The sequence below is a fragment of the Festucalex cinctus genome, chromosome 20 (genome assembly GCF_051991245.1).
Source record: "Festucalex cinctus isolate MCC-2025b chromosome 20, RoL_Fcin_1.0, whole genome shotgun sequence".
NCBI classification, from domain to species: Eukaryota; Metazoa; Chordata; class Actinopteri; order Syngnathiformes; family Syngnathidae; genus Festucalex; species Festucalex cinctus.
In genome coordinates this window covers 10,368,962-10,391,733 of record NC_135430.1, presented here as the reverse complement: position 1 = coordinate 10,391,733, position 22,772 = coordinate 10,368,962, and the positions used below count along the sequence as shown (strand labels likewise).

Here is a 22,772-nt window from a genome sequence, read left to right as displayed (position 1 = left end):
TTTACCCCAATAAAAAAAAGACAATTAAGATTTTTTTTTAAACCTGTAATTTCCCTTTTTTCCCCCCACTTCTTTAAATGTACATAAAACAAAGTTGTGTTATCTAGCTTTTCAACATTTTAATTAGTTTTTTTTATTACACAACTTTAATAATAATAATAATAATAATAATAATAATAATAAAAATATTAATAATAATAATAATTGAAAAAAAATAGTAACGCGTTAACACCAAGTCCCTTTAACACCATTTTTTGTTTGTTTGCTTGCTTGCTTGTTTGTTTGTTTGTTTGTTTGTTTGTTTGTTTGTTTTGTATTAGCTCGATTAACGCAAATTTTGTGTACATTACTTCCGTAACCTGTAATGGTCGATTTAGCCAATCATCACTGCATTTTTTTGTGTGACGCAATCTAGTCATGTGACCAATCGGGTGCCTATCTAACACGGAAGTGGGGGGGTACGTTTGTTTTGTTCACAACGTCAAACATGAAGAAGATAAATGAGTTTTTCTTCGTGGTTGGTTTTAACGTAATAACGTTTCTTTTCTTTTTCACATGAGCCATATTAAATTATGTATGTGAACTTTTAGGAGCCTTCTAATGAGCCTCAACCGGCAAACAAATTGTGCGTTTGTAAGCGTCGACTGGTGGTGAGTACAGTAAATTGTTTGTACATGGCAGTTTTAATTACAGTCATTAGTGTGCTCCTTCGACAAACAATCATAAATCCATCAAAACTTTGGATATTTAAGCTATTGTATATTTAAAAAGATAATATATATATATAGGAAAAAAAATATATATATATATTTTTTCCAAATCGCTGGACAGGTGAATCCGCGGATACCAAACCACGAGAAGGCGGGGTCCACTGTATTCCCTTTCGGTTTCACTCAGTTGTTAAATGTATATTATTGAATTAATAAATATATTTTCTTAGGGTTCGAATAGTTATCCGCTCATATGCTAATAGAGTGTTAAAAACTTAAACGGTTTCATTTTATTGTACATTTGGAGCAGAAACTAAATATTATATGCGATTAATTGCAATTAATTGTTGATTGATTGACTAGATTAGATTAGACTAGATTGATAGAATACTGCAATTGTGATTTTTTTTTAAACCATTATTTTGGTCTCTACTGCGAATGAACGTTTTACAAGCTTGCACTTATGATAATTTCCACTAGGTGTCAGTGCTTTAACACCTCATGTAAAAAAGTAGCCTACTTCTTAAATTAAAAAAAACCTGAGAAAGGGTCCACTCCATCCATCCTTATCATCACCTTGTTATGCTGATGGATGGCAGCACTTAAGTGTACATGGGAGCCTTTTGCTCACCGGCTCTTCAATGTTTGTGCCCGTGTGAGAAGAAAGCTCATTAAAAGTCCCTTGAGTCGCCTCGCACGGTTCCCACTTTTGGGAATCTCACCAACAGCTGCAAGTTTAACAGCCACCCGATGAAAACACTTCCCCTTGCTCGTTTGTGCCTCAAATCTCACAAAATTTCACCACACTTCTACCCGGTGAGTGTGGAATGGGTTTATTGGTGATAGTGTGATGTTAAACATAGAACAGGAAGTTTCATTTGCCGTGATAGGGAACCCCAGGGAGCAAAAAATGTTTTATTTAGAAAAAACAGCAAATATCGCGAGATTTCCACTCTGTGTGTATAAACAGGACGCACCGATGCTGGTGTGATGGTAAACATAGACCAGGAAGTCTAACGTTTTTACATCAGTCTTTTGTCTGTGATGTCACCATGAAACTCTCTGGCTGCGTTCAGGCTTTTGCTCTGCAAAGTCTCGTTGTGGTCTTGGAATGAGAGTCCTCGTCCTCAGATTGTCCTGGCGTCCCAAAAGGCCAGATCTGGTGGGACAAATAATTGTACAAATATATATCATCAAGTCAAACACCATATGACAATATGAAGTGACATATGTATGTTATGACTTTAAAATACTACTACTACTACTACTACTACTACTACTACTACTACTACTAATAATAATAATAATAATAATAATAATAATAACAATAATAATAATAATTATTATTATCATTATTATTATTATAATTAATAATAATAATAATAATAATAATTATTATTATTGTTGTTGAAAATAATAATAATAATACATTATATTTATAGGCACCTTTCTAGACACTCAAGGGCACCATACAAATTAAAAATGATTAAAAAAAACACTTAAGAAGGAAGGGGGGGAGGGGAAGGGTTTATTGGGATTATTGTTGTTATTGTTATTATTATTATTATTATTATTATTATATATTTTATATATTATATTATTATATATTATATATTTTTTATTTTTAAATATAAATTATTAGTACTATATAATATAATTATTATTATAGTAATATTAAGAATATATATTTAAAAATATAGAATAATAATAATAACCATTACTTAATTACTATAATAATAATAATATTCTTATTCTTATTGTTAATATAGCAATATTAAGAATATATATTTAAAAATAAAAATATACAATATTAGATTATTTTTCAAAATCGTTCAGCTTTGTGATATACAATAAATATATTCATAATAGGCTACTATGTGATACATGACGGTACCATGCAAACTGACACCATAAGATTTGAGTCAAATAAAATAGCATACCAGACTGGTGGTGGTTTTGACAAAGTCCTCGTCCAGCGGGTGTTCCCGCAGCGGGTGGTCCTGGAGCAGTCGCCTGAGGTGCGAGATGTAGCTGGAGGCCAGGCGCAGCGTGTCCAGCTTGGACAGCTTTGTATCGGGGGGCACCCAGGGTAAGGTGGTCTTCAGCTTGGAGAAGGCTTTGCTCAGCACCCTCATCCTGGCCCTCTCGCGGGCATTGGCTGCGTTTCTGTGCGACTCTTTCCCTCCGCGCTCCGCTCCTCTGTATTCCTTGTCCCACCCGGCGGGCATGGCCACCTGTAACTCCTCGGGATGTGCGCTTACTAGGAAGCTAAGGGTGGACTGGTTGGGGTGGGAAAGCAAACACAAGGTTCTGTCTGGGCTGTCATTTTAAGAAAGCTGACATCTGGGCGACGCTTTCTCCTCCCACCACTCAAGAGCCACGCTCAGCCTCCACTTAAGGAGACTTGTGACTTTCTGCCAAGTAAAGCAACTGTGCGGATCGGCGCACCCCTTAATCGATAAGCAAATGAATCGACAACTATGTTGATAATCGATTAATCATCAGGAAACTTAAACTTGTTGGAATTTCAGCCTCTCAATGGCATATATTCTGAAAGTGTCTTTCAAAGAACCGCACAGCATTGCCTTAGGAAAGCATGCTTAGATGTATTCAAGTAAACAATGCAAAACACCATTGGCATGCAAACAGTTAGCATTGATAGTTGCGGTTTTGGAAGCAACAGATATTCAAACACAAAAAAGTGGTGTGACATGTCTCTTCTTTGTCTGTCTGGTGATGTCTGCCCTCTGGTGGCCAGAACTGGCATAGCAGAAAGAGCAACACCGAAATGGATTGAAGCATTAGTTAAATTCTTTGTAATGTGTTTAAATTATACTATTAATCTACGTTTTTTATAAATTACAATATTATAGCATGCTAAGTTTGCCATTTTGGAAAACACAAGCAAAACATTTTTCTTTCCCCAGGGGATTGGAACAGATTAATGGCTTTTCCATTAATTTCAATGGGAAAATGTGATTTTTATCTCAAGACACCACTATACAACCTTGATAAGTATTTTTTAATTCACCTTTTTTAGTATCTCCCCCGCAAAAAAAAAAAAAAAAAGTGTTGTTTTTTTCGGTGATAGAAATGTCTTGAAGACCTTATCAAAAGTGTCTAATCCTGTGGGAGTTTTCACAGAGGGATTGTGTTTCCGCAAACGGAGCAGCTGTTTGCCATTCCCATGACATCTGGCACGTTGGCATGACCAGGGCTAACATCCATGTTTTCCATTATTTACTCTATGTTCTAGTTGCTTCTTGAGGAATTATTGTCAAAGACTGGAGAAAGGCCAAGGTTGGGTTCGAGCTGGCAGACAAAATGTGCCAAAACTGCTCTCAATCTGCAAGTTGAGCCTGAGAGAAATCTGTGGTGAGTGGATCAATTTAATTTTATATTTTAATATTGATATGGTTCGATACCAACGTAAACAGATCGACACTACTGCAGTTTGATGTTTTGTTTTGTTTTTTTACATTTTGAAATCAAATATTTTTGCTAATTCTAAAAATAACAATAATGATTAGAAACATCTCTCTGGGTAAAATAAATGTATAACCTGCATTAAAGGTAAAAAATAAATAAATAATTCTACATATTTTTGAGCACTTGTGCAAATATGTTGCACACTTTGTTTGGTTAAAACAAATCCAGAAAATAAATGCAATAAAGGAATTTAATAAATGAAGTGATTCAAAAGATACTTTCTTTTGTATTTTGTATTTATGTTTTGCCCAAATTCTGTCCTGGTTATGATTAATATTATTCCCCCTTAATTAGAAAAAAACCCCAACATATTAGTATTGGCGATGCTGGCATTATTTACTCGATACTGGAGTGCTACCAAATTAAAAAAACATATTTTCATTGTGTTTTTTAATTACTACAAACTACAGCGCACACAATGTCTTCGAGCTGTTTTTATTTCCACACCCAGTTGAGGTTCAAGCATGCAAATAAGGGAATTACATGCTCGGAAAGTGCACTTAATGCTAACTATGCTATGCTAAGCCACTTCAGCTGTAAGTTAAAGGATTGATTGATTTTCACTTCCTACTTTAGTGTTGTAGTTTTCTAAATATGTCCGCCTCATTTGGGCTTGGACTCGATGGCCTTCATAAGCGGCACCCAGCGGGACACGCTACGCTTGGGCGGGCACACCCGCCTCCACGCCGCGCCCTGAACGTTGACGGGGCCGTCGTACTCGTCCGCCTCGGGGGTGATGTCCATCTTCTGGATGATGAGCTTGAGGAGGTTGTGCTGCTTCTCCAGCATGCCGGACATCTCCTTCAGCCTGGAGAAGAACATTTTAGAGCTTGAAACTCTTTTCGGTTTAGTGTCAACGCATCAAATCCAGCCTTGACCGCGGCGGGAGTAACACATGCCGACTGAGTCAATCAAATTTAAAAATCTCAGGACGACGCTTTTCATACAGGTATCATGCTACTAAGATGTTATTAATAATGTATTTCCATCAAAATGCTTTTGAGACGTACTGGAGTGGTGTCACGACCACACTTTCCACTAATAGCCACTAATGCATCCAAAACGGCCCACTTTGGCTTTTACATGCATTCACAGTCTAATGACACATGGAAAAAGGTTCATTAGATGTACGGTAATTTCGTTTACCTGCACTTTTGTTTTTTGAGTTCGGCCTCCAGCGTGGAGCATTGTTGCGACACCACCTGCGTTCGTTTCCACTCGTCGTTGGCCGGGATGTTGCCTCCAAATAAGTACATTATGTAGTGCTGCGGTTGACAAATGCAAATCAACAAAAATGCATCATATTTATATTTATGAGTACGTTTACCTTGGAACGCTTGCGGTTCGGATAGATGATGACGGAGGGTTTATCTGCTCGTTTGATGAACCAGTAGGGCAGCTTCTCTTCCAGGGCAGTGTGGAGTTCAATCTGGTTTGGCATAAAATGTTTGTTTTCAACCACATGTAAACCAGATCATTTATGTTTTCTAGGAATAGTTCTTACGCCGATAGAAATCTTGTTTGTTACCCTTTTAAATGATTTCCCATTTGTCAGGAACATGTCTTCATAGGCTGAGTAACATAAGGGCAAATATAAAATGTGACAAATCTTCTATGGACTCTGTTTCTAGCATGACGTGTTTGGTCGATTATGTCGCAGTGGTAACAATGCCTCTCACCAATATCGATGCCGTCAGACAGCCTTTTTATTGCCCTTTTGAATGGTACCTCATTTGTAAGGAACTGGTATTCATGGGGTGATCAGCACAATGGCACTGGTAGAACGGGACTAATCATGTATGGGATCTTGTTATTGAGCTCAACAGGCACAAACAGGTGTCTAATTGTAGCCTGATGTATGTTTGGCAGACTAGTTTAAATAATCCAAGAAATGTAAGGAACATGCAGCACAAATGCAGATGTAAGATGGGCCAAATCTTGTCTGGACTCCATCCATCCATTTTCTTGACCACTTATTCCTCACAAGGGTCGCGGTGGGTGCTGGAGCCTATCTGAGCTGGTTCTGGGCAGTAGGCTGGGTACACCCTGAACTGGTTGTAAGCCAATCGCAGTCTTTGCAAACAATGATTTAAAAAAACAAACCTGCATGGCTATTCTTTTCATGGCAGCATTTCTTTGCACTTCTGCGATGTCTCCGACTGCTAAACCAATCTACAAAACAAAGGCGCACGTTAAACATGCCTTTCCTTCTTTTACTGAAACGTGCGGGGGACGAGCTTACCAGCAAGTTCACGAGGATGATGGGCATCACGAGAACAAAACAGGTAAAAGTCCCGTACGTCAGTGAGCTGAAAGGAAGCTCTTTGCTCAGCAAGGGATTCAGGAAGTTGTTATGGTAATTGAGGTCGCCCACCGTCATGACAAACGTTTGCAATATAGACAACGGCACGTTCTTGAACTCTCGCTGAAGAATAGGAAGGGCAAGTCGAAACAACACATGGCGTGATTACTAGACTGTTAATTGCAACGCTCGGGTAGCACTCGCCATCATGCCAACTTGCACGGCAACAAAAGAAGGTAAATTCTAAAAAACAGTTGGGGCAAAAATAACCCAAAATTGGGACAAAAGGGGACAAGACCGATACTTGGGTCAATTTGACCCAACTTTTAGGGAGTGCTTTTTGCACAGAACACCCCGGCCCCCCCCAAAAAAGGGTTGTTTTGTGTAATGGAAAAGAGAGGAAAAAAATTGTGCAAAACAACTTAAAAAATAAAATAAAATGGGAATAACCCAATTATAAGTAAAAAAAAAAAAAAAAAAAAAAAAAAGTGACCGATCGTACTTGGATCAATGTGACCCAATTCTGTCTCTCTCTTTTTTTTTCTTTTTTTTTCTTCACAATCCTAAAAAAAATGGATTAAAAAATGTTTTTTGGAGGGGGTTTTGTGCAATGAAGGAGAAAAAAATATATATATTCATGTTCATATTCACCCAGGCAGCAGCCAGTCCATTCTGAGCCAAAAATAACCCAATATTGGTCAAAAATTGGACTGCCACTCTACTTGGGTCCATTTTGATCAAACCAAAATTTGGTTTGATCAGTGTAGTGGATCAAATCCAATTTTTGACCAAAATTGGGTTGATTTTAACGGGGCAGTTAAGGGTGTACTAATTTGGGGCAAAAAAAAAAAAAAAAGGTTGTTTTGTTAAGTTGATCCAACAAAACAACCGAACAAAATGATTTTTTTTTTTTTTTTAACTTTAACAAAAGTTAGGTCAACTTGACCCACATAGCATTCAGCCCCTTTTAGCCCATAATTGGGTTATTTTTGCCCTAACTCTTTTTAAAGTGAATTTAGCAACGACATGAGTGCAAAAAGGATGACCTGGTTGAGCAGGAGAACATGGAAGGTCAAGGCGAAAGCCAGCAAGAGAAAGAGGAACAGTAGCATGGTTCGACTGAACGTCCTGCAGATTTCGCCGAACATCACCACGTAGATGCCGATGGTCTCGAACCTGCGGGGGGGTGACCTGCCGCAGTCAACCGCCGGGTGGGCACAATTTATTTTTTTTTTACCTACGATTTCCGTACCTCTGGAGATACATGATAAACCCCATCCAGGAGCTGAAGACAGCCATGGCGCCAACTTGCCAGTACCAGGAGCCCGACGCGTTGAGCATGAGCGGGATGATGAAGAGAAGCGAGAAGACGGCCGAAGACCAGTCGGTTTGGTTGGAGTCATCCTGCAAGTAGCTCCAACCCTGATATGCAAAACAAGTCACGCAGTTATCGTTATGGGTCAATTTCATATAATTTGATCAGTAATGGTAATGAGACTTGTTTCATGGAGAAGTCAAGTCCATTTTTTTTCTTTAGAATATGTTCTATACGCCCCCAATGCAACATAACCAAACATAAAAAAAAAATAAAAAAATAAAAAACGTGGGTAACTTTTTTTCTTTACCTGTCGCTTTATCTGAAAGACTTCCTTAATTATGGAGTAGATGTTCATTGCAAGGACGATCACCATACAGAAGGACAGGAACGTGCTTTGCTGCTCAACGCAAAGAAAAACAAAGGAAGTATCCGTATGACCTTGCTGAATTATACAATATTGCAAATCAAAAGTAGCACTCGGGTAGCAGTCGCCGTCAAAATCAACTGAATCAGGACAGAAACACGGCTAATAAATGTTTTTTAAGTGCTATTTCTGTGTCATTTCATATTTCTTTTCTATGTTTCTTTCAAAGGCAAGTCACATCACGTCACGTTTTGTTCGGCGCTCGGGAAGCAGCCAGCAACTTGATTGTACCTCCGTGAAGGACACGGGTACCATGGTGATCTGGTGGTTGGTGGTGTTCATGGTGGGCCTCAAGGTCACAATGAGGTGAGTCAGCGGCAGCAGGCCCAGCAGGTATGTGACCATGTTGACGATATGCGCCGTGCTCCCGTACGCCACCCTGCGGGATTGACGCGAAGATTGGTCGCAAGAAAAAAACATGCGTGATTATAGGTTTGATTATAATAAAAAAAAAATAAAAAAAATCACCACTTCATGGACAGATACTTTTTGCAGACAGGGTGGTTGAGAAGCTCGAGGCGGTTGGACTTCACCATTGCCTGCAAAAAATAAGAATATCCTGAATATCTGCACAGTGACACACTATATTATGTAATTGAAAACTTTCTTTTTGGCACTCGAGCAGCCACTGTTGAACACCAATTATTTTCAAGATTCAAGTGAAAACAACACTCACGTTGGTGTTAATGGATACGCAGTCTTGTGTTTGATGCTCAATGGCTGAGGTCAAAATCAAAACTATACATTTTTATTCGGCACTCTAGCAGCCGCTACTTTCAACCAATTATTTATTTATTTTTTAAACAGTAAGTGATGGCTTACATTGAGGCAAAGTGAGGCTTATGATAGCTGTGGGCAAAAAATTGAAAGTCTACTGTAGTTATGTGTTTCTATTCAGCACTCGCGTAGTCACTGTTTTGCATTAATCTTTAAAAAAAAAAAAAAAAAAAAAAAAAAACGGCAGTTTTACATAAAAGCAAGCAACAAACCGTTTTTTGTAGTGTTTGAGTTGTTTGAAATAGCTGAGCTAAAACATTAAAATTACATGTCCATCCATGCTTCTAATCACTGCTCGAGCAGCCACTGTTTGGACCAAAAAATTTAACTATAAGGGGGGACAGTATCAAGGAAAGATGATATTATAAGTAGATAAAAAAGATGTATAGTGCATGTTTGTATTAGGCAGCCACAGTTTTCTCTTTTACTTACATTGAGTGCAGCAAGCGGCTGTACCCGATTCAACTTATCCCCTTTCTTCTGCATTTCGAGCGGCGCTTGCAGCCACTTGAAGTCGTATTCAATCTGTGGAAGGAGGACATCAGTTTGACTGTATCTTCAGTTGGCGAGACGCCTTCAGATAGAATGAATATTGATGAATTACGTGGTATTCAGAGGAGTTGTGATCATCCTCGGACTCCTTGACGCAGCGGTCCAATAGGTGCTAAGTAGCAGGAATGCATGTTAAAATTTGCAAATCATGGACGCGTAAATCGCTAGATGACAAACCTTGTAGGTCTCGGGCAAGTATTCAATCATGTCCATGATGGGGCATCGTTGGGATCCTCCGATTTTGTACTTAATTACCGCTTCCGCACATCTGCCGGGACAATTGTACACATGGCGTAACTACAATTCTTTTTATTTTCGGCACTCAAGTAGCCGCTGTTTTCCAACATTATTTTTCAAACCGTAAGGGATGATAGTTTCATGTCAAAGCAGGAATTGTTGATTTTAATGTGATATGGAGTCCAAATTGTTTAAGGTAGATGAGGTTGACAAATTAATCCACACATTAGGTTTCTTGTTGGCACTCAAGCAGTCACCAATTTCATCCAATCTTTTTCAATAATAACGTCCTTGACCACCCGCACTTTTCTCTTATTTAACATTGAGCGCAGGTAGTGGCTGCATCAGTTCGACTTTTTTCTTGTCTTTTTCTATTCAGCGCTCGAGCAGCCAATTTATCCACCGATAATTCTCTAACAATAAGAGATGACAGGCCTATGTCAAGATGTTTTCAGTAAATGAGGTTTATAAAAAATAAAAATAAAATTGGTACATTTTCTATTCGGTACTCGAGCAGCCGCTGTTTTCCACCAACCAAGAAGTTGTACATACCTCTCACTGTCAATGACGGCATTGACCACATCATGTTTGCCGTTCTGCAGCGCTTCGTGAAAGAAGGACGTGTCGCTCTTGTTCAGCGAGAACTCCGCCCCCCGGTTCACCATGACCATGACCGCCGCCACGTGGCCCATCCTCGCTGCGATGTGGAGGGCGCTGTTCTGTAATGTCACATGATGGCAGGTAATTCCTTTTAATATTGTCAACTTTTCCGACTGAGGGGGGGGGGGGGAAATAATTCGTACCCCGTCTTCATCTGTTTTATCCAGCAGTTTCATATCGGCGGATAATATAATGTCCATAGTTTGTGTGTAACCCTCTGAGGCTGCGTGGTGCAAACAGGTCCAGCCTTTGTAATCACTACAGACAAACAAACACAAAAATTTACGCTGCAAAACAAAACATAACATAACACAAATGTGAACCACTGCACTACCAACAGCCCAGGGCCATTTAGAAAGGTGTGATTGATGTTTACCTGTGAAAAAGAGCCCCTTTACGCATTAGGAGCCCCACCACCTGCGTGTGGCCCCCCCTGGATGCCAAGTGAAGCGGCGTCAGGCCCCGCTCGTCGCCTTCATTGAGCAAGCGCGAGTCTGTGATGGTCTCCAGCAGTCGATGACACGTGTTGATTCGGCCGTACCTATAGGGGTTGGAGGGGGGGGGGGGGCAAAAGCAATCACAACACTAGAGGGCATGTAAGAGGCTTCAGAGGACCCCAAGATAATCACAAATCTTTTTAGGCCCAGGGAACCCTTACAGGCAGGTTTCTAATAGTTTGCCATTTTTCATCAAAGCTTGTTTTTGTTTTTGTTTTGATTTGACTTTTTACATTCAGTTAGTTTTAATTAGTTTTTAAGTGCAGGTTAGGGTTCCCCCGCAAACTGCCTCATTTGAACTTTTTATTTTTATTTTTATTATTATTAGTTTTAGTGTTAGCTTTAGCTAAAAAAAAAATAAAGATGAAAAGATAAATGACAAAGACAAAAACAAAGGATGTTTTTGCTATATATTTCAGTTAGTTTTTTAAGATTTTTATTTTTTTTTTAAAGCATTTGTTAACATAACAAAACAACGTATAAGAACAACCCAAAGTTTAGTCAGATTGACCCAACTAGCAGGTTGGTCCATTTTTCTTCTCTCTCTCTCTCTCTCTCTCTCTCTCTCTCTCTCTCTCTCTCTCTCTCTCTGACCTAGCAAAGGGTGTAGAATAATTTTTTGGGAATGATTTTGCACACCCCCATACTGTGTTGGGTCAAATGAAAAACCCACCAAACAAGGCAATTTTTCATTTTATACATATTCATTCATTTTGTTAGATTTTATACACCATTTTTTAAAATGAATAGTTCAAGTCTATGGGTCAAAATAACCCAATTTTTGGGGTTACCCAATTGACCAGACCTTTTGGGTTCAATAAATTATCGAAAATGTGGGTGACATTGTCAGTTGGTCGCTTTTTTTTTTTTTTTAATAATAATTGGATTATTTTTGACCCAACTGTTTTTAGAGTGCAAGCTACAGTTTGCAGACCCCCAGTAGTCCGGGGTCCCCAGTTTGAGAACCCTGTTTTAACGAGTGCTGTATGACATCATAGAATCTTCATCTGCCCTGTCGCACTACTGGAATGAGTACATGACCACTCATTTCACACCTACTTAAAAAAAAAAAAAAAAAAAAAAAAAATCACATCGGCTTCACTAATTGGATTCTATTCTAGACCTTTGGGTCAGTGCGTAATGGAGATGTCATGGCCAATTAATCCTCAAAAAAGCTTTTTTGTGCCAAAAAACCTGGATGATGAGGTAACGCCGAAACCCACTGATATACATTTGTCCCCATATCACGTTTGTCCAATTAGGAAGATGAGACAGTTGGCTTCAGTCTCGGGTCTCTGAAGAGTCATATTTGAGCTGTTATGCTCCTGCAGAGCCATTTTTCTTTTTTTTATTATAAACAGCATATCGACTAAAACAGCAGTATTCAACTATGCATCGTTAAGAGTATGACAATGAATATTTCCTGTTTTTCTTCTGCTGAAGTGGAGCATGTGGTGTATAATAATGCCAATTGTCTATTCGCAGTTGTATTAATGGGGAGACTAAGGGCAATAAAAAAAAAAAAAAGCCCACTGTAGTGAAGTGAACACTGTGAAGTGTAATGGTGCTACAAGCCCAAACTCGAATGGTTTTGTCTCTTCATGTGTGGTCAAATTGCTAATAATAGACTTCATGTCATTGGGCTTGCACACAAGGCTTTTTATTCAAGAGGAGACTGAGGGCTGCTGCAAGATAGTGAAGACTGTTGACTATAATTGTTGACTACAACATTTAGAACTAATATATATATTTTTTAATTATTATTAAATATATGAGGAGGAAGTTTAATTGAAGTTTATTGAGGAGACTACGGGCAACATCTGCTTTACGGTAGTAGCCCATTAGAAAGCAAATTAAGAGAACCGAGAAAATGGGCCATTACAGCAAAGAGGAGACTGTGGAGTATAATAATGTGGCCTCAAATCTATGACCCTGACCGTTATGCCTCCAAAGTCCCTTTGTCTGCTCTCTAGACGAAGGGCAGCATGGAAATGGGCTGATGCAGCAAATAGGAGATTGCGGAGACTTCATTATTCGTTCATCCATGCCCTTAGTCTTGTGACAATACAAACAACAGAGTATTTGTTATTGAGCTTGCGTCTAAGTTTAGAAACCATTTATTCATGATGAGACCAAGGGCCACTGCAGCAAAGCGGAGATTGTGGAGTAATAATAAATCTTAATAATAAATCTTACGTTTTCTATTGGCTGGTCACTCTTAGTCGCTCTTAGTCTCAAGAGGAGACCAATAGCAGCACAAAAACAGGCCTCTGCAGCCAAAAGGAGACTGTGGAGCACAACGCTTAAGCAACAGCTGCGCTCCATCCCGGGCCCTCAGGGCTAGCAAAGCTACTCACTGAGCGGCAAAGTGCAGGGCGGACTTCTTGTCCTTGGACTTGCACGCCAGGCCCAGCTGGCCTGAGAGGCCCAGCATGTTGCGCACCGAGTCGTGGATGCCCAGCCGGCACGCGTAGTGCAGCGGCGTGCAGCCCTCGTTGTCCTCGCAGCTCAGCAACGCCTTCACGCTGCTGCGCTAAAAAAATAGAAAAAAAAAAAAGCAGGAGAAGAAACTGCGTTATCAGCTGAAGCAGCTAATTGCTAGCGCTTACGTAACATGCATCCTATCTGAAGTTAAAAGCAGATTATGTAAGTATGGTAAACAGGAAGACCGCACATAACTTGGACTGGAAATCTTCAGTGTGGGAATTGAGCTTTAACTAAGCCACACCCCCAAAATGGACTGACCAATCAGAGTGCAGCATTATGTATTTATTTATTTATTTATTTATTTATTTATTTATTTATTTACTTGACATATTTTTTTTCATTTTTTTTCTTAAATAGGTAATTATGGTCAAACAATAATAAGAGGTTCTAATGACTTTTTTTTAATTGTACTTTGGCCACACCCCCAGAAATGGAAAGGCCAATCAGGGCATAGCTTTTTTTTTGTTTATTTTTTATTAGTATGTACTATTTGCTCTCTTATGAAAGTAAAAAAAAAAAAATATCCCTACATATTGAAATTACATGAAAAAAAAATGCTTTTGAGTAATTCTCCTCGCAAAACACAGAGCTTGCCATTCTCACAGGGATAGATATTTACCTGCAGTACATCTTCCGGTAGATTTTTCAGCCCCTTGGATTGCAAAATGGCCAGGTGAAGGAAGTTACAGCCAAACCTGTCGGTTAGGTTGACATTGACCCCTAAAAAAAAAAATTTCATTTAAATAAAAAAAAAATAATTATATGGTGAGAAACGTGAATTCTGGTCAAAAAGGTGAACGTTTGGTTTTCCACCTTTGGACAGTAGCAGCGCAACGGTCCTCCATGCGCCGCAACTTGTTGCCAGCAGCAAGGGGGTGTTGTCCTTATAGTCCACCGAGTTGACATCTGCACCCTGAGGGAGATGTACAGTATAGCAAGTCACGTCTGCATAAATACATCAATCAAATTGCATCATGGCACTAAACTTTTCCCTGTGTAGCCACATCATTTTTAATCAAGATGAACGAAGCACGCACGTCTATTTCCTGCTATGGTGTTTGTGTAAATAATCGGTCAGCTTGAGCATGTTTTTTTTTTCTTTTCTTTTTTTCTTCTTTCTGGCAGATGGTGACAGATGGTCAACAAGTAATTACAAGCACCCTTTGCAAGCTAATAAGTGCGCTTGTATATTTGTTCAAAGGTCAAAACACAATACCATATTGTTAGGATATATTGAGGAATTCACATTATTAGGGATTGCACTGTGTTGTGTGTAGGCGTTTACCAAAGATATGAGGTACTCGGCTAAGTCGATGTGGTCAAATATGGTCGCCCTGAAAAGACGAAGAGGAGAAATGGGTGTTATTGTAAGGCAGGCACATTATATTACCATGAGTTTGTTTCTTTAATGTCATGGTGTGTATGGAGCTTCATTTTACAAGCAGGTGTAGTAGGAATAAATCATTCTTGCGATTGGTGGATCACATCATCAGTGCAAAGACATAGACAACCGTCCAAAAGCAATCATTCATCCATCCAAGCATCCATCAATTTATATACTATATGCTTGGATCCAATCTGTCTAGCTTTCACCACCATCTTTGGTCCATCCATATTGATCCCTATTGACACATGCATTGTACATCTATGCATCTCTTTATCCAGACGACCCATCTTGCATCCATCCATAGGCACAGTCATGTATGAGTTGGAGTTGAAGTTTTTTACTTACTTTCGTTATTACAATTTTCTGCATCGAATTGAATCAAATTGAAATCGAGTTGAAATGCCATCTAAATTTTGCTCATTTTTTTGTCTGGCAACACAAAGTGTTGGAGCCATTATCGCGAAGGGGACTTGGAATTAATAAATTAATGAATTTCTAAAGAGGTTAAGATTAGTTAAGTTTAAATAAGCACTTATCCAAGTTGTAACTTTGTGTTAGTTCTGCTTTGTTTTGAAGGTTTGACCATAGTGGTAATTTTATGTTTAGTATGCCCCCACTGGCCAGGTATGGCTACTGCATTTAGATGTGAGTACTTCCTGCTGGGTAAAAGGCTTAAAAGCAAGATGGCTGCCTTGCTCTGTTGTGTGTATGTGGGAGGGGAGACAAGCTAGGCAGGCCTCTCGGCTTGATAAGGTTTTTCAAGCATTAGTCGCATTATTATTTGACTATCATTTGATATCCTGTAATATTTCAAGCCAAAAGATTAGTATTGTTCACATATCACCTCTTCAAACTACCCAACATCCATAACCCGGTTCCTGACATCATCGCCTGACCAAACAATTGGTGAGTCAATGCATTGAAGCCCTGCTGAGACCTGCACTTATCTTTCAATTAAGAAAACTTGAAATCTGAGAAAAATGGCACAAACACAAAGCAAAACAATTCAACCTCGCAACAGCTCGTTACACGAAACCCTCGTAAGTTGCGCTCGTAGTCAAGCTACCGCCAACGTACTCTCCCTTGACCCATTCATCCATCCATGCGCGCAGCCATGATGCGGCGAGAGGGCCCACTTGTGCAGCGGCGTCTGACAAGCTCCATCCTTGAGGTTAATGATGTCCTCCACTCGGCCATGAGAGCACAGCATCATTTTGACCACGTCGATGGCACCCTGGGTACACGCCAAGTGCAGCGGCGTCGACCTGTCATGCTTCACGGCAAACAAACAAACAAACGCATCAATTAAACCGACGCGTTGACGAGATTACGTTGTCTCCACATGCTGACATATTGAGTTTGACAGAGCGGCACAAACACAGGACTTGGTATACACACACGTATGGTGCACTTAGCGAAGCGTCACCCAGACTTGCTGGCAGAACGCTCAGATGTGTAACACGAGCCTTTAATGAGATAAGCAGGACTGGCAGGAGGAGGCCGCTGATTGCACCTCAGTGTGAGTGGAGGTCATTTGTTACAAGTTAGCACGGCAGCTCTCTCGCTCTCTGGATACGAGCTCATTTGCACAGAACAGCGCCAGCAGGTGGCCGCCATTATAATGCCGTGCTAGTTACAATTACTAAATTGTAATGATGTTTGCTCTGATTCTGACCTTGAGGATTTAAAAACTATTTTCATCAGTTTCTGTCTTGAGTACTTTTATCGTAGATTATCGTGGATTTATTACCTGACCAATATAGCGATAATCGCGGGATGGTCATATTGTGAGATAATCGTTATCGTGAGCCTTGTATCGCATATCGAATCGTATCGTATTGTATCGTATCGTGGTGTACCCAGAGGTAATATCTTAAGTGTGCTTTTGTTTAGGTAGTAAACAGACAAAATACTAAAAAAAAAATAAAAAATAAAAAAAATAATCTTTGTGAAATGGCTGATTTGAACCCAAAATAGGTACTTTAAATCAAAATAAAAATTTTTTTGTGACTTTTCAGAAATAGGTTCTTGAGACTTTTTTGTGGGTCTACTCCTGATAATTGCACCTACCAAATTTCATGTTCTTGAGACAAACTGTCATCAATGATACGTACTGGCCAAAATGATTTTAAACGTCTGTTTGAAATCCTTTTTGTGATGTTTTTGATTCGCGTTCTATAGACTTTTTTTTTTTTTTTTTGTTTTGTTTTGTTTTTTTGTGGGACTCCACATAATAGAAAGGGCTATCAAATTTCATGTTGCAACGTGAAATCGGCTTCCGGCGCTGAATTTTCAGACCCAATTCCAGGAAGCTCTATCAAATAAGTACCTGTTTCTGGTCAATTTTGGCTCCCTTGTCGATGCAGAATCGAATGGTCTCCACGTTGCCGCCCCGCACAGCCAGATGCAGAGGAGAGCTATTGGATTTGTCCACATAGTTAATGTGGTTTTCACCCAAGTAGCCCAGTTCCTCCCCTGTTGGCGGATAATTCAATCACGTATACTGACAAGAAATAAAACATGTATGTAAATGTAAATTAGACATATATACACCAGTAAATGTTATTAATTTAAAAATAAATATAAATTACTCCATTTTAATTTAACAAAGAGTAAGTGTAATAATAATAATGATGTGTTTTTGTAATAATTTTGAATAATTTATTTCAATATATTAGAAAATATACTCGTACACATTATGCGTTGTCTTACCGGCCTTCAGGATGAACTCCAAAGCCTTTTTTGCACCCGCAAAGGCAGCCACATGCACCGCAAAGTGTCCCAGCTTGTTCTGGTCGCAAAGGCGTGCTCCGTGCTTTATCTTTAAAAAAACACACAAGAGATTTTTGTGATTTATATGTACTAGGAATAGACCGATTTATCTGAGCCGATATAGAGAATTTTGATGAATATCGGCAGCGGCCATTTTGAAGAATCATATACGGCCGATAATAGATCCATTTAAAAAAATAAAAAATTAATCGGGCGAAAGAAAACTTAAAACCCTTCGGCGTTATTGTGACCGGTTTTCGGCTTTTTGATGGTTCTGACCAAGTCATTTCAAAATAAGATAATGCCCAGGGGTTGGTGAACTAATTATTAAATTTCATAGAATTTAAAAATAAGATAAGTAAAATTCTAATACTTTTGAAATTTTAGAAAACTTTTTTTTACTGAGAACACAATAGAGAGCTATTTAACTTTTGAAGACATGCAACTGTCCCTGAGAGATCCCTGAAATTTTTGTCCGATTTTTAAAACAAAGATGGCGATTGAATAAGATTTTATATATATTTTTTTTAAACTCCAATATTTTACTAACCCTAAAAGTTGTTCAATAAACATGTTTAAATATTAAAAAAAAAAAAAAAAAAAGAGTTGGAGTTTGTATTTTTTCAAATTTTGATGCCAATTTCCCTTATAGTGAAAATGAATATCGGCATCCTTGACTACTAATACTCGTATTAGGTATCGTTTCTGAAAAAACCCCCATAGCGGTTTATCTCTAATATGTACATACGTGTATATACAGTATATAAATTACCTTCTCCCAAAATTGTTGTGAATCCTTAAAATTACTTTTTGTGACAAATATTGCGCAAATCTCGAAATTTTGCACCCGAAAAAAAATAAAAAATAAAAAATTGTGAAATTATGCTTTGCTTACCAACAAGCTGAGCGCTTCGCAGTTATTGAGCGAGCAGGCCATCATGACGGGAGTGTTGCCAAGGTCCCCGGGCTGGTTGTAGTCCACGGTGCCGTAGGAGAGCAGCAGCTGCCAAGGACAAACACTCATTTCGCTAGTCAACAAGTGAAGACTGATGCATGATTGACTGGCGACCCGTCCAAGGTGTCGCCCGCCCCAATGCCATCCGCGATTGTCTGCCGCTGACGTCAGTTTGCTGCGGCTAAACTTTTCATAAAGAGTGGGGAAAGCAACAGTACACTTTGAACTTTCATGACAATCGACATGCAATTTGGTGGACACATGTATGATAACAGGACAGACAAAAAAAATCTCAAGGACGCATGCCTGAAAATGAGCAGGAAGTCCGCCGTTTTGGTGTGAAGCAGCCATTTTGAAGGGAAAAAGCGGCCCCCGACATTTGCTTGACCTATCAACATGAAATTGGGTGTACAATAATGTTTAGCACAACTCGCCATGTTAAAATATCTCAAGTACCCATGCCTGAAATTGAACAGTAAGTCGGCCATTTTGGTTTGAATGGAAACATTTTTGGTCAATTCCAAGAAAATGTGGCCAGAAAAACTGAAAAATAAAAATAAAAAATCATCCCCCAAAATCATTTTGACCTGTCAACATGAAACTGGGTGGACATGTCTATCATAACAGGACGCAAAAAAAAAAAAAAAAAAAAAAGTCTTAAGTACTCGTGCCTGAAATTGAACAGTAAGTCGGCCATTTTGGATTGAAGCAGCCAATTTTGGGCGAAATCCAAGACTTATACTTTGACACATTTCCTACTTGGTAATTGAACTCACCTCCACGAGCCTGTTGTGTCCCAGGCTGACGGCCAAGTGCAGGGGCGCCAGCAGCGCCGCGTTGAGGACGTTTGGGTTGGCTCGCAGGTCCATCAGAACCCTGCAGCTCTCCGCCTGGTTCTTGCCCACGGCCCAGTGGAGGGGCACATCGCCGCGCTCGTCACAGCCGTTCAAAGCTTGTAGGAAAAACGAGGACGTTTACAAATGAACTAGAGTGTGTACAACATCTCTGCGTACAGGTGATGGACCGAGGCCGTACTCTGCGGGCCCAGGACGTTGATGATGAATTGGATGAGGGCGATGTGGCCCCCCGCGGCGGCGTGATGAACGGGCCCGGCGCCGTATTCATCTTTCTCACTTAGGACCTCAGGGCTCTTCCTCACCAGGCTCTCCAGCAAAACCTGGTCACCCTTCTCGGCCAACTAAACCACAGAGATGAGAGAGGTAAACGTTTTACTATTGATGCTTTATTCCCTTAATATGAAACGTCTTGGAGGATTACACTTCAATATTTTTCTTTCATTAAAATTAGTGCTCGTCGCTCCTAAAATTAGGCATTCTTTTGAGTTTTATGTCTGTGTAATAGTGCCCCCAGGTTCAGTTGAAAAACAGCTGGGTCAAAAATAACGCAACCCCGTTGTTTTATGTCTGGGTCAGAAATTGGACTGCCCTACTAACTTGGGTCAGTTTTACCAACTGATCTGAATATATGACTGGATAGCCAATAGGCCAATACTTTTAAAGTATCGTCTATTGCTATAAAAACATGGAACCTACCAAAAGAAAGATGAAAATCTCTTCTTTCATCAGGAAATAAAAGTATATTTCTATCTGTTTCGGTTTTGCAGCAATTAGCATTAGAAAAGAGCTAAGTTTCATTGTTATTCACAAATCTGTTTAAAACAATGGGGAAAAGAGTTTGTTGCAACATGGCCCTGGTTGATCTCTTATACCCTGCTGCCACCTGCTGGCCGTTTGTGTTATAACTACCATTTCTGAAAGCATTCTTTGCAGTTTAGAGGCTGCATCAAAGCTTTCTATATGCTCCAGCATTTAAAAAAACCAAACATAAATATGTCTTTGGGACACTTAAAACATATAAAAAAAACAAAAAACATATTTATACGTTTTTGGGAGCAAATGAGTTCAGGGCATTTCCATTTATATTAATTTGGAAAGTTGATTTAGGATATTACTGTTTTGAGTTATGAGCATGGAGACAGAATGAATTAAATTCATGTCTCTATCTCTGTTCTCACATGACAGGATGGGTTTCTCTAATGGGGGCTTAATGTTACATAATGCATCACTTCAATTATACCATTTAAAAAAAAAACAAAAAAAACACCTCACCTCGAATACATTTAGATGCGCCAGGGCCGGATCCTCATCTTCTATCACGTTTGTATAACAACTGGTCTGCCTGGCCACGTCCCTGCCGAAGTTCATCACTCAATCTTCCGTGTGCGTGCGCGTGTGTCACCATACACAAACATTAGCACACACACAGACATAGGAAACAAATAAGGATGTATAGCAGCCGTATCTCCATTTGGGCTGGCAAGAGGGCAAAAAAAGAAAAAAAGAGATTCCCTCTTACTTGAAGTGTCTTGAAGTGGACAATCTTCTAGATGTTCGCCTCATAAGTGCTGCCTCTGCCTCCTTCTTCTTCTTCTTCTTGCTTCCAACACTGACAAGATGCCGTCATCCGCGACCGTTTCATTATGTTGTTCTCAGCCCGAGTGCGGCCATGCCCACTTGGCTAATGAGAGGAAATAGGACCGACTGTGGTTCATTTACGGCGGCAAAACGTGATATGTGCAAATGCTGGTAAAAGGGAAGAACGTGTGGCGGGCCTGGGGAGTGTGGTGGTGGTGGTGGTGGGGTTACAGCATCACCATTAGGGGCTTTCACACCGCAGGAACTTATGATGGAACTTGCCTATGTTCCGGGGGAGTTTGTCCAAACTTTGCATTCACACACAAAACCGGTTCTGGGTCTGGGGAGGCCGGAATGGTACTACCTAAGGCCTGGTTCACACGGCAAGATTTTAAAATTGTCGGGGCTGATCAGTCTCATTTGAATGAACTACCTTGCCCATTGTTGCTGTGTGTGAACACAAATGAGTGGGCCAAGCACAACCTCTTAAGACCAGGATCTGTCTTGTACCAGGAATCTTACGTTCTTGAGCTTTTTGGTGTGAAAGCACCTATTATTATCATCTGTTTACCGAGCCGGGCTTCATTGTTGTTATGTTTGAAAAGCTGTCTGTGACATTTCTATAAAGCTGACCACCCGGCTGCACACGGCGGTGTATACGATCCATCAAACCTTGCAGACGGAAGGAAGCAATTTGCGTTTCGTTCCCCCTCTTAATGTGACCTTTAAGACCCACCCCCATTCTCATGTGGGGGATTTTACAAACAAATACAGTGGTCTCTTGGAAAACTTTTCATTGAGATCGCTCAACTCCTATCTCTGATCATCAGTGCGGCATTAACATTAATCGTACTATACTGAGGATCAAGAACCGTTTGTGTGCAAGCCATTGCTTAAAGGGCTACAGCACTACAGCCTCGATGCTAGTCAGCATTAGAATTAATGTAGCCTCTTAAATTCTTCATATTCTGTTTAAGAATGTTGTTTTTATAAAGTAAAATACTGTTGAGTGTTCGTCTTGTAAAATAAGCACGTTAGAAAAAATGTTTTTGATCGTTTTTGTGGGACGGATTAATGGATGGTGGACATCAATAAGACAATATTCAAATGCTATAAATATTTACATAGCCATTACCTAAACAAACAGGACAAACCACCACAACAAGTGTAGCCGACACACACGTGTGCACCCCCACACAAATACACACTGTGAATGATGTTTGCTTTGCGATTGGCCGAATGTGAGGCTTGAAGAACAATAACCGGGCAAATATTATCTTACAGCCTATTAGATGTACGGAGGATAACAAAGTTATTTTGACTGCTGAACATTACCAAGGTGTTTTAGTAGCACACTGGGAAAGAAATCATTAATAGTGGAAATATTAAAGTCGTGATTTTGACATATCTGAATTCTTACACAAACTAAGATGCAAACTATCCGTAACTGTTCGCCAGAATTCAAAATGGTAGCGCCCACTGTTTTACGGTGTTCTCAAACGAGGATGTAGCAAGCTAACATACTGACAGATTAAAAAAAATGCAATACTAAATGATCTTAAGAAGAGTCTCTTTGACTATTTCTCAACATTTCCAAGACTGACACTCGTACAGTCCAATTGCCTAGCAACATTTTCCAGGAAACAGGAAGGGATCGCTAGCATTTGGACAACAAACACGTGTTTATTTTTTTGACTGTATTCCTCAGGAATATGTCACTACCCGATTGTTTTCCTTTTATTAGTGTAAAGTTATATTGGAACCATTACA

At 39.6% G+C, this 22,772-nt stretch overlaps 3 protein-coding genes across 6 annotated transcripts in view; 1 reads left to right on the top strand and 2 right to left on the bottom strand.

Annotated features, from left to right (window-relative positions):
• The window catches only part of kcnb2b (potassium voltage-gated channel subfamily B member 2b), a 118,013-nt gene that overhangs the window by 24,788 nt on the left and 70,453 nt on the right, over nt 1-22,772 (top strand). For 2 of the 4 annotated variants that reach the window (XM_077508818.1, XM_077508819.1), the window contains 4 exons: nt 3,967-4,085; nt 8,413-8,549; nt 10,412-10,550; nt 19,583-19,787. The gene's annotated coding sequence lies outside the window, so the exon portion shown is untranslated. Of the gene's footprint in view, nt 1-472; nt 651-3,966; nt 4,086-8,412; nt 8,550-10,411; nt 10,551-19,582; nt 19,788-22,772 lie in introns of those variants that run through there. The other 2 variants (XM_077508821.1, XM_077508820.1) reach the window with 2 other exon arrangements.
• Nucleotides 1,765-2,938, bottom strand: LOC144009815 (transcription factor 21-like). The gene is made up of 2 exons (XM_077509705.1): nt 2,651-2,938; nt 1,765-1,869 (listed from the first exon to the last, which is right to left on the bottom strand). The coding sequence occupies exons 1-2, from the start codon at nt 2,936-2,938 to the stop codon at nt 1,783-1,785; spliced, it is 375 nt and encodes a 124-aa protein (XP_077365831.1). The 3' UTR covers nt 1,765-1,782.
• Nucleotides 4,630-20,977, bottom strand: LOC144009219 (transient receptor potential cation channel subfamily A member 1-like). Its single transcript, XM_077508817.1, has 28 exons — nt 20,944-20,977; nt 20,697-20,800; nt 19,603-19,765; nt 19,344-19,519; nt 18,508-18,615; nt 17,553-17,661; nt 17,170-17,315; nt 15,977-16,113; nt 14,739-14,787; nt 14,267-14,366; nt 14,073-14,173; nt 13,324-13,499; nt 10,846-11,010; nt 10,613-10,727; nt 10,362-10,528; nt 9,750-9,840; nt 9,625-9,684; nt 9,453-9,545; nt 8,712-8,782; nt 8,475-8,622; nt 8,127-8,216; nt 7,754-7,923; nt 7,548-7,677; nt 6,442-6,624; nt 6,303-6,371; nt 5,527-5,628; nt 5,346-5,464; nt 4,630-5,007 (listed from the first exon to the last, which is right to left on the bottom strand). Exons 2-28 carry the CDS (start codon nt 20,790-20,792, stop codon nt 4,803-4,805), a joined length of 3,339 nt encoding a protein of 1,112 aa, XP_077364943.1. The 5' UTR covers nt 20,793-20,800; nt 20,944-20,977; the 3' UTR covers nt 4,630-4,802.

Excerpts from the sequence above, each read along its gene's own strand:
- LOC144009815 (XM_077509705.1), bottom strand. The coding sequence starts at position 2,938 with ATGCCCGCCGGGTGGGACAAGGAATACAGAGGAGCGGAGCGCGGAGGG. Across the intron at positions 1,870-2,650 it reads TCAAAACCACCACCAGTCTG|ATCTGGCCTTTTGGGACGCC; the intron begins GTATGCTATTTT and ends TTGTCCCACCAG.
- LOC144009219 (XM_077508817.1), bottom strand. The coding sequence starts at position 20,792 with ATGAACTTCGGCAGGGACGTGGCCAGGCAGACCAGTTGTTATACAAAC. Across the intron at positions 19,520-19,602 it reads CAACGTCCTGGGCCCGCAGA|CTTTGAACGGCTGTGACGAG; the intron begins GTACGGCCTCGG and ends TTTTCCTACAAG. Across the intron at positions 10,728-10,845 it reads AAAGGGGCTCTTTTTCACAG|TGATTACAAAGGCTGGACCT; the intron begins GTAAACATCAAT and ends GTTTGTCTGTAG.